The sequence below is a fragment of the Enhydra lutris genome, unplaced genomic scaffold (assembly GCF_002288905.1).
Source record: "Enhydra lutris kenyoni isolate GAN:26980312 unplaced genomic scaffold, ASM228890v2 scaffoldscaffold12, whole genome shotgun sequence".
Classification (NCBI taxonomy): domain Eukaryota; kingdom Metazoa; phylum Chordata; class Mammalia; order Carnivora; family Mustelidae; genus Enhydra; species Enhydra lutris.
In genome coordinates, this window is record NW_019154096.1 from 33,143,770 (window position 1) to 33,158,312 (window position 14,543).

General features: G+C 46.6%; 1 protein-coding gene across 1 annotated transcript in view; it reads left to right on the forward strand.

Moving 5' to 3' along the window:
• The window catches only part of LOC111145421 (SH2 domain containing 4B), an 80,607-nt gene that overhangs the window by 29,313 nt on the left and 36,751 nt on the right, over positions 1 to 14,543 (forward strand). Inside the window, exon 4 of the mRNA XM_022500298.1 lies at positions 8,325 to 8,472. Coding sequence (XP_022356006.1) covers positions 8,325 to 8,472 — 148 coding nt within the window. The remainder of the gene's footprint in view (positions 1 to 8,324; positions 8,473 to 14,543) is intronic.

Sequence of the window (14,543 nt, forward strand, 5' to 3'; positions counted from 1 at the left end):
AGCCCTGTGGGCTATTTCGAGCTGAAGGCAGTTGAGACCCCGAGAGATCAAGGACACTATTGCCCCACCCTCTAACTATATAGAAGAATCTAAATGGGGGACCTTTTCCAGAATGGGGGTTATTAACAGAGATACATTTGATCCGAGTGACGCAGCTGTACAGCCCGGCAATATCTAATTCCCAAACACCTGCTCATCTCCTTGGTGCCCTGCGAATTGCGTTCCTTATCTTTTGAAATCCCAGACCCCTACTCCCCGTCTCCGAAGCTCAGGATGACACATAGCCTTCCTTTAGCCCGACGGTCTTCCATACCTGCCTGCTTTCCTCGTATGTACCCTATGACGTTTGATTTCCTCCTGTGAATCTGACTCCCGTGCATCTGATTCTTGGTCCAGCTAGAAGGACCCTTGAAGGGTACAGGAATTCTCGCTCCCTAGCATCACGCAAACGACTGTGCCTTCCAGAAAGCATCTGTCTCCGTGACAGTTTCCGCAGGGGTGAGGCGTGGGCTCCCGCGGTGTGGCGTTCCCAATGGCTTACCAGGAGAAGGGAGATTGAATAAGGTGGCCGGCTCCCAGGGCTTTGGGCCTGCCAGAAAAGGGCATCGATTCCTGAGGTAGGAGAAGGGAGTGTTTGCCGATCTGCCGCATGGCCTCATTGGCCTGTGGCGACCACGCTTAAAGACGGACTTTTCATCAGGGCTCGCAGAGGAGCCAGAAGATTCTGGGAGGACCACAGCACAAGTTTTTCTAGGCAATTTCAGCTGGGAGGGGTGAGGCATTTCAGCAAGCCCTGGAGGGAAAGATGCAATGCTCTTTATCTGTAGCTGCAAAATGTTTTCTTTTGTTGTCCCCAGCCCTGGGAGCAGCTTGTCTTTGTCACAGTAAGTGGCTGGTTATTTTCCTCGGAGATGGAGGAGACGGCAGGCTCCTGGCTCCCAGCGTGCTGTTCACTCTCGGGCAAAGAAGATTGAGTGAACAGTGTGATTCTGCCATTTATTGATTTATTTATTTGTAGGTAGTCCCCCCTCCCCCACCCAACTTTACTGAGCTACAATTTCCAAAAAAAAAATTGTAAATATTGAAGATGTACAATGTTTTAGTATATGTAGACATGGTGAAATGTTGACCATCATCAAGATAATGAACACATCTGTCACCTTACCTAGTGACCTTATTTGTGTATGGCAGGAACACTTAATATCCATTCTTTTAGCAAATTTCGAGTACACAGTACAATATTAACTACAGGCACCAGAATGGGGACGACTGGGTGGCTCAGTGGGTTAAAGCCTCTGCCTTCGACTCGGGTCATGATCCGAGGATCCTGGGATCGAGCCCCGCATCAGGCTCTCTGCTCTGCGGGGAGCCTGCTTCTTCCTCTCTCTCTGCCTGCCTCTCTGCCTACTTGTGATCTCTCTCTGTCAAATAAATAAATAAATAAAATCTTAAAAAAAAAAAAAAGAAAATCTGGAATGTATTCATCCTGCATAACTGTAACTTTGTATCTGTTTGCCAAACACAACCCAAGTGTCTGCTGACCAGTGAATGGATAAATAAACTGTGGTGTGTGTACATTATATGTGTGTGTGTATACACATACATAATGTAATGTATATATTATGATGTATGCATATATATTATGCATAATATATACACATATATGTATACATATATATGTATATATATATATAAATAAAATGAATGTTATTCAGTCTTTTTTTTTTTAAATATTTATTTATTTATTTATTTGACAGAGAGAGAGAGAGATCACAAGCAGGCAGAGAGGCAGACAGAGAGAGGGAGAAGCAGGCTCCCTGCTAAGCAGAGAGCCCGATGCGGGACTCGATCCCAGGACCCTGAGATCATGACCTGAGCTGAAGGCAGAGGCCTGACCCACTGAGCCACCCAGGTGCCCAATGTTATTCAGTCTTAATAAAGAAGGACACCATGCCATTTTTGACAACACGGATGAACTTGGAGAGCATTATGCCAAGTGTTAGTCATGTTAGTCATGACCCTTCTCGGCGGTGGCCTATCCCATCCTGTGATGGGCTGAACCGTGTCACCCACAAATTTCTATGTTAAAGACCTAACCTCCATCACCTCAAAATCTAAGTGTATGTGGAAGTAAGGACTTTAGAAATGTCATAAGTTAAGAAGAGGTCTTCAGGGTGGGCCCTGATTCAGCATGACTGGTGTCCTTAGAAGAAGAGGAAATTCGGACACAGACGTGTATACACAAGAGGACGGGATATGTGAAACACGGGGAGAGGAAGGTCCATCTACAAAGCAAAGAGAGAAGCCTCAGAAGATACCCACCCTGCCTCTATAGTTAGGACCTCCGTAACTCATACACATTCAGCCTCCTGGTCTGTGGCAGCCTGAGCAAGCCAGTATACTCCTCCTCTGTACCAGAAAGCAGGAGCGGGGGTTAAAGTCCCTCTGGCCTTGGCTGATGGTATTTTCCCTGAGACCTGCTCCTTTCTGGAAGACCCGCCCTGGGCAGGTGCCAGCTCTGAAGAGTCAGGGTAGACGCTGTCATGGTTGGTGCCCCATGTATTGGGTCATCTGACAACCTGGGTCGGAGATGAGGGAGCTGAGGGGGAGGCGGCGGGCATGGGAAACCTGCCGCATACACTGCGGTGCTGTGCCAGGGTGGGGCGAGTTTTTGCTCTGCCGAGATGCTGGTGATTGCCAAAGGTGAGCTTTTTTTCATGGCTTCAAGCTAAAACTTCTACTTTGGAGTCACACGGACTTTGGTTCCAATTTTGTATCTGTCACCAACTCTCAGCTCTAGCATTTTCCATCTGAGCCCATGTCCCTCTTGACCCCACATTCCCCTCCACCTGCTGCTCCCTATCTCTGCTCCTATCTTCAAAAGATGTCCCCAGAGGCCTGTCTGTGGTCATTTCCACTCCCTCCCCCACCCCTCCTGGTTGGCTTCCCCTCTACCCCTCTGGGTAGTCTCCCTTCACGTCCTGAGGCCACGACCTTGTCCCTTGTTGCTTCTCAGTCCTTATCTTCTGTGATGTCTTGGGGCCTGCAGCTCAGTTTACCACTCCCTTTTACTTGAAACGGTCTCTTTCTTGGCTTCCCCAGTGGACACCACCCCTTCTGGGTTTTTAGCTTATCTGTTGGCCTTCCTTCTCAGCCTCCTTTCCTGGCTCCGGCTCTTCCTCTCAACTTTTAAATGATGGAGTGGCCCAAGACACTCTGGTTGTTCTCTCGCTCTCTTTGTTGTTATTGTTGAAGTGTAACTGACATACAGCCTTATATGCGTTTCAGGTGTGCAACGTAGTGGCTCGACGATTCTCTGTATTACGCCATGCTCACCACGGTGAGTGCAGTCACCCACCATCTGTCCCCTACAACATTATTACGGTTTTATTGACTATATTCCCTACGCTCCACTTTATTTACCGTACCTTATTTCTGGTGGTTTTCTCTGGCTCTGCATTCTTTCTCTCAGTGATAGCATTAGGTCCCGTGGCTGAGAAACATCATCCCCACACAGATGACTTCTGAGCCGTATCTTCAGCTGAACTTGCCCTTCAGCCCCAAGCTCACGCATCCCGGTGCTAATGGCAGGCCTCGGGGATGTCAGATGGCATCTCGAACTCATCCAATATAGAGCTTTGACTTTTCTTCTTCCAACCACAGTGGGTGATTCTGTACTCAAACATGCCAAGCCCATTTACAACGCCGGGTCCATCGTGCTTGTGGTTTTCTCTGTGTGAAAATTTCTTCTCCCCGATACTCACTTATTGGCGTTCTTCCTTACTGGTCAGTTTTCAGATCACATCGACCCTTCTGAGAGGACTTCGTGTCGCCCAGCCTAAAGTGGCCTTCTAAATTCTCTCTGTCCTTTCCCCTGTTTTAATTCTGTGCACACTGGTTATTATTTTCTGGTATTTCCTGATGATTATTTGTCTGGTGTGTTTCACCCCTGGAAAGGCAAGCACCAGGTGGGGCCTGTGTGTGTCTGGGCCACTGCTGTGTCCCCAGAGCCCAACACAGGCCTGATCCTGGAAGTATTTGGTGACTGACCACGTGAAGCCATTCACCTTCTCTTGTCCTCATGCCCAACTCTTGAGAGCGACTCATTAGGAAGTGGGAATTTTGCCTATTCTTTTGGACTAAAAAATTGATTGTTGAATTAGAAGAAAATCCTTAATCTATACTGTTTTGGAAGAAACAACAACAAAAAAAACACGTTGTCTTTTTTGCTAAATGAAGGATTAAAAACTCAGTTACCTCCTCCCCACCGGATTCTTGTTGATCCATTTAAATAGTAGCAAAGGACTGAAAAAGTTCCAAGCACCAGGAGAGAGAAAATGAGAAGCAGGAACAGATGAGAAAATGTTTGCCGAGGTTTGGAGGCTGGAAGACAGAATGGTGAGGGGTTCAAGTGCGGTGCCTGCAGGAAGGGGACAGGGGGTAGCTGGCTTAGTCTGGGTTCCCATGGGCTTGGGACCTGGGGGCACCAGGGACTGTGAAGCAGAGAGCTCAGGTTGGCGACCAGTTTCTCCGTGGAATGGCTGGACCCTCATGTCGCCACTTTTACCCATTTCTCCCAGGCTACTGGATCCTTCTCTCTGAACAGAAGGAGATGGGGAGTGGGCAGAGGCTCAGAGCTCAGTGTGTCAGGCCGAGTGGAGAGAGCAGGCAAGGGGCAGATGGAAAACAGGAGGATTAAGGAAAGATCTTCATTTTAGCAGTGAGTAGCCAGAGCAGTGGGATCTGCAGCTTGGGTTGTCTCTGGGATGCACAGGGCCAGCAAGTATTTTTGCATGGTGTCCTTGTTTAGCACGAATTAGCCATTTGAGCCACATGAAATCAGGCTGTTAGGTCTTTTCTGGTCATCCAATCTCATGCAATGCTGAGATAAAAATATGGTCCGGCTGGCGGGGTTCATTGGCTTGCTAAGCCACGCCCCTGGAACTGTGGACTGGCCACTGCACTCCAAGATGATTCCTTAAATAGGAGTCCTGGAGCTCCCGGGGGCATGTGGTTAACCCCTTTCATGAAGGAGAGGGTCAGAGAGCACCCAAGGAGGAGAAACATGAGACTAGGGCTCATGCGGGACCTGGTCTGGACTTCGGGTAGCTGACCCGGTGACCACTGCCGTCCCTGCCAATCCCAGGGGGACTTTCTGGGGCCTCCTCCTGGGAGACACCTGTGGGGGATGCTTACAAAGAAAGCATTTCAAAGCATGGTGTTCCTGTGTAATGTGGGGCACAAGCTAGGGGTTCCTGCCTGCTGCCTGCCTTCCCCACAGACTTTGGAATGCTGGTGCTCAGACTCCACTGAAGGAGGACAGAGGAGAAGAGATGGAATTATCTCAGACAAAGGACCGGAGTACTAAGTATTTGCTTCAGTGAAATGCTGATTCCTCATCCAGTCATCCTGGAGTGAAGCCCACCTCCCACGGAAGTCCTGTCTACACACTCTGAGTCTTTCATTCAGATAGTTATTTTCTGCTTGAATATGGACCTCCAGGCAACATCAGACATTGGGAGAAAGCCTCCAACACCAATGACAGACAACACATATAACATACTTTAAAGGGAAGGGAAAAGCCCAAAACAGAGGAAATAGATGTAAATCAGAATATGGGGTTGGGGGGAGAAAGCTCTAAAATCCTCAGAGATGGAACGTTACACTCTTGAAAGCAGGACAGGGGGCAATGAAACAAAAAGGAGGAAGCAAAGAAGAAGAAGAAGGAGGGCTTGGGAATCATTAATGCGATACTGCAATGAAAAATGTAATCGTAGGTTTAGACAATAAAATCAGTGAATCCACCAGGAAGTAGAAGAGCAAAGGCAGGAGAGAGAAAGTAAGAGAAAAGTGCTAAGCCCCCTAGAGGATCAAGTCAAGGAGTCCAGCATTTGACAAAACAGGAGTTCTAGAAAGAAAAACAATGAGAGGAGAAGAAATTACCTAAGAAATTCTAAGCCAAGGTGTATTAGACTGGAAAGACCCGAGACTTCAGGCAGAAAGCTCCTTGAGCGCCTAGCACAATCGATGAAGGAAAATCCCTTCCAAGGCACATCATTTAACAATGTTCAGAATATCAGCAATAAAGAGAAAACTTAATAGCTCATGCGGAAGATTGAAAATCCAAGTGGTAGTTGGATGCTAGGAAGAAAAGTGTTCCAAATTCTGCTTTAGGAAAGTGATTTTTAATTAAATTCTATGCTCAGCCAAATTAGTGTTTGTTTGTTTGTTTGTTTGTTTTAAAGATTTTATTTATTTATTTGACAGAGAGAGATCACAAGTAGGCAGAGACGGAGGGGGTGGTGGTGGGGGTGGTGGTGGGGGTGGGGAGGTGGGGTGGGGGGAAGCAGACTGCCCGCTGAGCAGAGAGCTCAATGCAGGGCTCGATGCGGGGCTCGATCCCATGACCCTGAGATCATGACCTGAGCTGAAGGCAGAAGCTTAACCCGCTGAGCCACCGAGGTGCCCCCAAATTAGTGGTTCTATCTGAAGGAATCCTAGAGATGTTTTTAGACAAGACTCAGAGAGTGTTTCTCTGTGTGTCCCTACCTGAGAATTCCTGCTAGCTATGCTTTTGCAAAATGATGAAATGGCCAAAAAACAAAAAACAAAAAACCCCTTGAACAAAGAAACAAGAGCTTCAACTCGGGGAGGGCTGAGAAATGAGTCCCCTGGTGGATGGATGGACAGGAGGCCCAGGTAACAACCGAGATGGGAGAAGAAAGAAGGTTGGCATCTGGGGACAGTGGGGACCCTTGAAAAAAGCTAACTGCTGCTTACCTGTTATAATACTAAACACAGGGAAAGATTTACAGTAGATCTTAGAGAAGTTGGGAGAATTCAATATGCAACTTCAGGATAAAACAATTATAAAGTCAAGAAAGAAAAAGCCATCATACTACCATATTTTACTGAATATAAGATGCCTTATTAAGTATTGATTTATTAATCATTATTTTAAGAAGAAAGAAGCCATTGCCTATTAAAAAGGCAACTTGCAAGTCATGAGACATACCCATGTTTCAGAGATACGTTAGGAAGTTACAAAATGTACTTCTTATAATTAGTGCAGTGAACCATATTTACACCAATTACTGATTTCACCACAAATTGTGATGTTGACGGGGTAAGGGTGAGGAGAGGAAATGTCTGGGCGTGTACCCATGAGCCAAACATAAATGCCACATACTCATGTACTAAAAAAGAAAGGCAGAAATATTTAGAATGGGTAAAATATTTCATGCGTGATTCAGAGATGTCACCACATGAGGGACAGCTAAAATAATTGAGAGTGATGGCCTCTGGGCATGGGTGAGGTTGGAGTGGTTTGAGGTGAAGTGGTCTGTAGAGTTGTTGGTGTTGAAAACGAGCCTTTGGCATATAATGCACATCTGATACCTGTGGGGTTACTTTGATGTAAACAAAAGTAGAGGGAAATACACACACACACACACACACACACACACACACACAGCCTTTTTGGAACTTCAAAGTGGGACAATTGGAGACGTGGGACCCCCAAACCTGCTTGTCTTGGAAATATCATTTTTTTAAAAAGATTTTTATTTATTTGACAGAGATCACAAGTAGGCAGAGAGGCAGGCAGAGAGAGAGAGGGGGAAGTAGGCTCCCTGCTGAGTAGAGAGCCCACAGTGGGGCTCGATCCCAGGACTCTGAGATCATGACCTGAGCCGAAGGCAGAGGCTTAACCCACTGAGCCACCCAGGTGCCCCCCTCCTCTTTTTTAAAAGATTTTATTTATTTGTCTTGGAAATATCTTATCCAGACAGAAGGTTAAGATATGATCATAGCCTGCTTAACCGGCCTCCAGAAGGAATGGTACCTGTCCTCCCTCTCCCCCAGAAGGCAAGTGTGGCCAAGGATGGCCCAGTGTCCTCTTACCTTTGCAGAAAGCTTCGGAGTCTACAAGTTATTTCTCGTGTATTTTTTTTTAAAGATTCATTTATTTAGTTTAGGTGAGAGGGGCAGAGGGGGAGAAGGAGAGAATCTCAAGCAAACCCCCACTGAGTGTGGAGCCCAACACAGGGCTGATGGCATGACCCTGAGATCAGGACCTGAGCTGAAACCAAGAGCCGGTAGTTTAACCAGCTGAGCCACCCAGGCATCCCTGTTCCCCCCATTTTAACCTGTCTGATCCTTACCGCAGCCTCGATCAGGCCTGCCCATGGCCACGTCCTGCGTCAGAGACCACACCTGAGCCAGCACTGGCCCACCGCACCCCGCGACAGCACAGCCCCGCCCCAGGGCCACAGCGGCACTTCTCTCTCGTGACTTAACGTCGTTCTGTCCCCATGATATCTTAGAGGAAAGAGGAAGAGGAGAGGAAGCGAGGAGAGGAGCAGATTCGCCTCCAGGAAGAGCAGAGGGCGAAGGAGCTCTACTGGACCCTGAAGCAGGCCCAGCTGCAGAGCCACACCAGCGAGAACGAGGACCGCGAGTGGGAGGAACAGCGTGAGTAGCGCAGTCTGCCTCCCCGCCCACCCTCCTCCCACGTGTGCGTGTGCCCCGTCATCCTTCCGGTTCACGCGTTCGGGCCGAGGCCTTCACCCAGGACCAGCCGTGCTCGGGGCCCTGCTAAGGACCCAGAGGGTAAGGGCTCCACCGGCCAGGAGCTTTCTTATGTGCCCGGAGAGGAGATTTCTTACACTAAAAAAGAAAACCCTGCATTGACTGCGTTAGCAGTCCTTCACTGGTTCTGTGCTGAGCGCTGGGCTCCCAGATATGAGGGATGACAGTGCTTATCTTGGAGGAGACAGACACGCAGGCTCCCGGCTTTGAGGGAGAAAGTGCCAGTACCGTTGGTGTACAGAGCGGCTATCCCGGTGGGCTTCTGAAGGCAGCGTGAGAGGAAGCGAAGCTTCATGGGGGCACAGGAAAAACAGGCGAAGAGGTGGGAGAAGGAGAGGGTGCTCAAGACAGAGGCCTCAGCCCACCCTAGGTAAGGGCACGGTGATGGGAATGGGATATGCTTAGGAAGTCGGAGATGTATGGGGCGGGCTGCAAAGGCTACAAAGCTTGGAGGGTGTCCTGTGGAGAAAAGTTAGGGGTGGGGGAAGAGGGAAGGCAGAAGCAGATTTGAAGGATGTGTTTCAGTATGTGCTGGGCTTCGTTTGAATCAGGTTTGGTGACACCTGGATCATAGGGATAGTGTGGTAATGACAACCTTGCCCTAAGAAGTTTTTACTCATGGGGGCAGGGCACACCCAGCAGGGCTATACTGGGAACCACCAGGAGGAGGGAGCCAGGGACAATGCGGGCAGGAGTCTCTCTTGTGGTTTGCTTGGGGCAGGTGAGGCCAGGCAGGGTCAGCAGGTGTAGGATTGGCTAGTTTGAATAATGTCTGTAGGCTCCGGGGCACAGGGGCTCTTGAGTTGTCTGACGCCTGGCCCTGGAGGCAGGTGGGCAGTGCCACAGACTGTGAGAACTAGATAGAGGAAGCGATTCGAAGGTTTTTGGATTGGCTGGTTTGCAAGTGAAAGGCATGCTTGTGGGTGAGTCCTTTAGCATCTTTAGGAATTGGCCAATTCTGGGAGGGTGAGTGTCTCTCTTGGCTGAGCAAAGTCCTGGACGTCAAAACATGGAGAAAATAAAAAGGCATGGTTCATGCAGGTGGACAGTGGGACACTTGTAAAAGTGGGTTTGGGGGTGAGAAAGAGGATGAGGCTGTGGCAGTGGTGTCCCTGACAGACGACTGGAACCAGGGCCAGGGAGAGGGGAGCCCAGAGACTGCATGACTTCCACTCATCAGCCCTCTGGTCCTCAGCCTTTCTCAACCACAGGCCAGATTCACTCAACCGACTTGAAAAAAAAATTGAAATACAATTCACATAACATAAAATTCATCCTTTTAAAGTGGACATTTTCCCTTTTATGGCTGAGTAAGGCTCTCATGTAGGCATGGACCACCATTTTGTTTATCCGTTCATTAGTTGATGGACCTTTGAGTTGTTTCCCCTTTGGGGCTATTATGAATAATGAATAATGTTGATCTGAACATTGTTTTCTTTTTTTTGGTGGTTCTTGAATATGTGTTTTTTACTGAAAAAAAAAATCCTAAATTAGCAGACAGAAATGTACAAATACATGGGTAAATAATGTAATGACAAAGGACTTTTTTCTTTTTTCCAAAGGACTATTTTTGTGAAAAATGTTTTCTTTTAAGTGTTTTTAAAAATCATTAGATTTCAGTGCAAAATGCACCCCCTAGCACCTTTTAGAACACAAGTGCAAGCTTAAAAAAATAGCGGTGGAAGGAAGTTAGCTACGTTCTGTGCCATTGTCAATGGTTACATCTCCACAAGCAATGAATGAGTGTTCCAAGTTCTTCCCATCCTTGCCAATGCTTGGTATCTTTTGTCTTTTTGATAATAGATGTTCTAACAGGTGTGAGGTGATGTCTCCTTGTGGCTTTGATTTGCATTTCCCTGGTGATTAATAATGTTGAGCACTTTTTCATGTACCTGCTGGTCATCTGTAGGTCCTTTTGGAAAAATGTCTATTCAGGTCCTTTGCCCATTTTTTAAAATGGGTTATTTGTTTTTGGCTATTGAGTTGTATGGACTCCTATATATTTTGGATATTAACCACTTATCGGATATGTGGTTCACAAATATTTTCTCCTAGTCTGCAAGTTGCCCTTTTGTTTTGTTGATGATTTCCTTTACTGGGCAGAAGGTTTTTAATTTGACATAATCTCACCTGTTGGTATTTTTGCTTTTGGTGTCATATCCAAAAAAACATCGCCAAGACCAATGTCAAGGAGCTTTTTTCCTATGTTTTCTTCCAGGTGTTTTACAGTTTCAGGTCTTATATTTAAGTCTTTAATCCATTTTGAGTTGATTTTTGTGTTTGCTAGGAGGTAAGTGTCCAATTTCATTCTTTGGCATGTGGATATCCAGTTTTTCCAGTGCCACCATTTTTTTGATGAGATTGTCTTTCCCCATTGTGTATTCTTGGTGCCTTCGTTGAAAATTATTTGACTATGTATGCGTAAGTTTATTTCTGAGCCCTATATTTTTTTCCATTGGTCTATGTTTCTGTTTTTATGCGAGCACCATACTGTTTTGGTTACTATAGCTTTGTAATATAATTTGAAATTAGGGGGTGAGATGCTACTAGCTTTGTTCTTCTTGTTCAATATTGCTTTAGCTGTTCAGAATCTTTTGTGATTCCCAACAGATTTTAGGATTATTATTTTTTCTACTATCTCTGAAAAATGCCATTGGAAATTTAATAGGGATTGCATTGAATCTGTACATTGCTTTGTGTAGTATGTATATTTTAACAATATCAATTCTTCCAATATATGAACATAGGATATCTTTTCATTTATTTGTGACTTCTTTAACTTTTTTCTTCAGTGTATTATAGTTTTTAGTGTCCTGGTCTTTTGTTTCTTGGTTAAATTTATTGCTAAGTATTTTATTCTTTTTTTTTTTTCCCTTTCCAAGTTTTTATTTAAACTCCAGTTAGTGCGATGCCTGGGCGGCACAGTTGGTTAAGCATCTAGCTCTTGTTTTTTGCTCAGGTCATGATTTCAGGGTCCTGGGCTTGAGCCCTGCATTGGTCTCCACGCTCAGTGTACACTCTCTTGAGATTTTCTCTCTCCTCCCTTTGCCCCTCCCCTTCATGCTGTTTCTCTCTTTCTCTCTCTCAAATAAATAAAATCTTGAAAAATAAATTCCCATTAGTTAACATACAGTGTAATACTAGTTTCACTTGAGGAATTTAGCGTTTCATCATTTACATATAACACCCAATGCTCATCACAAGTGCTCTCCTCAACACCCATCATCAATTTCACCCATCTTGATGCTGTTATGAGTGAGGTTGTTTTACTAATTTCTTTTTTGGATAGTCATTGTTACTGGATAGAAACACAACTGAGGCTTATATGTTGATTTTGTATCCTGCAACTTTACCAAATTTGTTTATTAGTTCTAACAATTTTTGGGCGAAATATCTAGTTTTCTCTATGTAAGGTCATGCCACCTGCAAACAGGGACAATTTTTACTTCTTCCTTTCTGATTTGGATGCCTTTTACTATTTTTTGCTTGCCTAAATATTCTGGCCAAGACTTCCAGTATCATGGGGAGAGAAGTGATCTTAGAGCAAAAGCTTTCAACCTTACACTGTGGTGTATGACATTAGCTGTGGGCTTGTCATGTATGGCTTTTATTATGAGGTTCATTCTTTCTATACCCGATTTGTTGAGAGTGTTTATCATGAAAAGATACTGAATTTTGTCAAATGCTTTTTTGCATCTCTTGAGATAATCAGACGATTTTTATGCTTTTTGGGAATGTGGCGTATGGTAGTTAGAGATTTGCGGGCGCTGAGCCAGCCTGGCAATCCAGGGATTAATCGCACGTGATTGTGGTGTACAGAGCCTTTGCAAAGGCCCCGTGGAGGAAATGGCATTTGGTTTGGGAAAAGTGGGGAAACCCAGAAGCAGGGCAGGGCCTCCGGCAGAAGGAGCAGCACTGAGCAAAAGCAAGGTCATCGTGTGTGTAGGACGCGGTACGTGTCCCCATGTGGCTGCAGCCTGAAGTTCACGGTGCACAACAGTGAAAGTGACAAAGGTAAGATGGGAAAGAGCTAAAGAAGAATTCGTTCGTTTAAATTCAGGATGGAAGAAGACATAGGAGGAAAAAAAGGCAGGACAAAGCTTTATTCTGCAAAAACAGTGAGCAGTTAAAAAAGTGAAGTCACTTGAGGCCGCTCTCGTGTGGGAGAAGGAGCACTGGACTGGGAGTCCTGCCCTTGCTCTGTCACTGACTTGTGTGACTGTGAGCTAGTTTGTGCCCAGCTGCACGGTTTCTTCATGTGGAAAGTGGAGGTAATCCTGTTGAGTTGAGACTTGTTGGGAGGGTAGAGTAAGGGTATAGTAAGAGTCCTTACTCCCTTACTCTTACTCAGCGACACGTTGAGGTGGACTGTTAGGGGCAGGGCAGGTGTTTCATTAAGGATGCAGGCCGGAGATCGTCGGGCCCTGGAGCTGTTTAACTGCTAATTAATGCGCCGTGTGGCAACGGAAAGTGGAAAAACCTCCAAAAGACAGAGAAAAGGTGATAATGCGGGCCCTATGATGCTGGTTCCTTATTTTATGCTTCCTTAAAGAATGATGAGCTAAACTCCGGAGGCTGTCATAAAACCAGCGAAGCCATTCTGCACTCAATTAATTTAATATGAAAGATTATAGTGGCCATTAATCTACTGGGAGCAGCAGTTTTTGATAAAACACCTAAATTAAATTCTCCGAGTTAGAAAAAAAAAAAGGGCATTGTTTCCTTTAGTATCACTTGACTTCAGGGTTCGTTATTCAGTTTGAATAGCAGAGCAGGCTCTGGCCTCTGAGAAGCTCTGAAAATCTCAGGCAGAAATTCATTTAATTAATTCTCAACTGCAGACTTGTAGGAGTGTCGAGTTAGGTGCTGTCTCGTTGCCCAGAGATTTAGAGAAGAGCCAGCATGACTTGGTAAATGATACTATTTCCAAATATTGGAACTTGTTCTCGTGAACCCTTCCCCTCCCTCCTTGACTGTGTCACTCTGGTGTGGCTCCTACCCCACCATGCGTACTCTGCTTGTCTCACCCTTTGCTGTGTGCTCAGAGCCCAGGGAGAAAAATGTGTGCTCTGGCCCAGGATGGAGTCCAGCTGTGTTGGTTCTGTTCTCCTTGTTCATAGAAAAGAGAGTGCTCTGGAGTCTGGGTTTAACCTGGGTGATTCTACAATGCCGTGCGCTGGAGACAGGCAGACCCGGAAAGGGGGATGCCGTGTGGTTGGGGAGATGGGGTGGGGCAGAGCCGAATGTGGGGCCGGAGGGAAAGATAACACCAAGCAGGGTCTGTTCGGTGCACGGATGGCCCGGGAAATGGAGCAGCATCTCTTTGGACAGAACCAGTACTGGCCGTTCCTCCAGCTCCGAGTGTCACGTAGGGTTGGTTTTACAACTGAAAATAATGCCAGCCGGAGTCCCCACGTGCTCGATTTGTATCCTGCTTGGGCTTCTCTCTCTCCTCTTGAATTGCTCAAGAATCTCTGGGGGTTTTGGTTGTCCCAAAGCAGAGTCTGGGGAGCACTCTGGTCTTAAGGAACCTCTGAGGTTGCACCTGGTGGCCACAGGGGGGTCACTGTTGGCAGCCATCAGGAATTGCTAGAGGGACTTGGCTGAGGGTGACCTCAGAGGCCTTGGAGTCAGGGAGCAGAGAACATTTCCTTCCCTTGGCCTACATTTAGCTGTGGGTGAGCCTCACTTTCTTTCCCTGAGGCTCATCTCTCAGGGTCCGTCGTCTTGGTGCCAAACCCACCCGTGGGTTGGGTCCCCAGGGGTCTGTGTGCATACCTTTCAGTATCTGGACGGCCCGTTGTCCTCCCCGCCGGGGTCAGGAAGCTTCCCCGTTTCACAAAATTTTCATTTTCCCCATTTGCCTGACCAGAGCTCCTGACACTACCCAGCCCCTCCCCCTATACCAATTCCCCACCTGCACTCCTTTCTGTCTTAAGTGGGACGGACCCTTT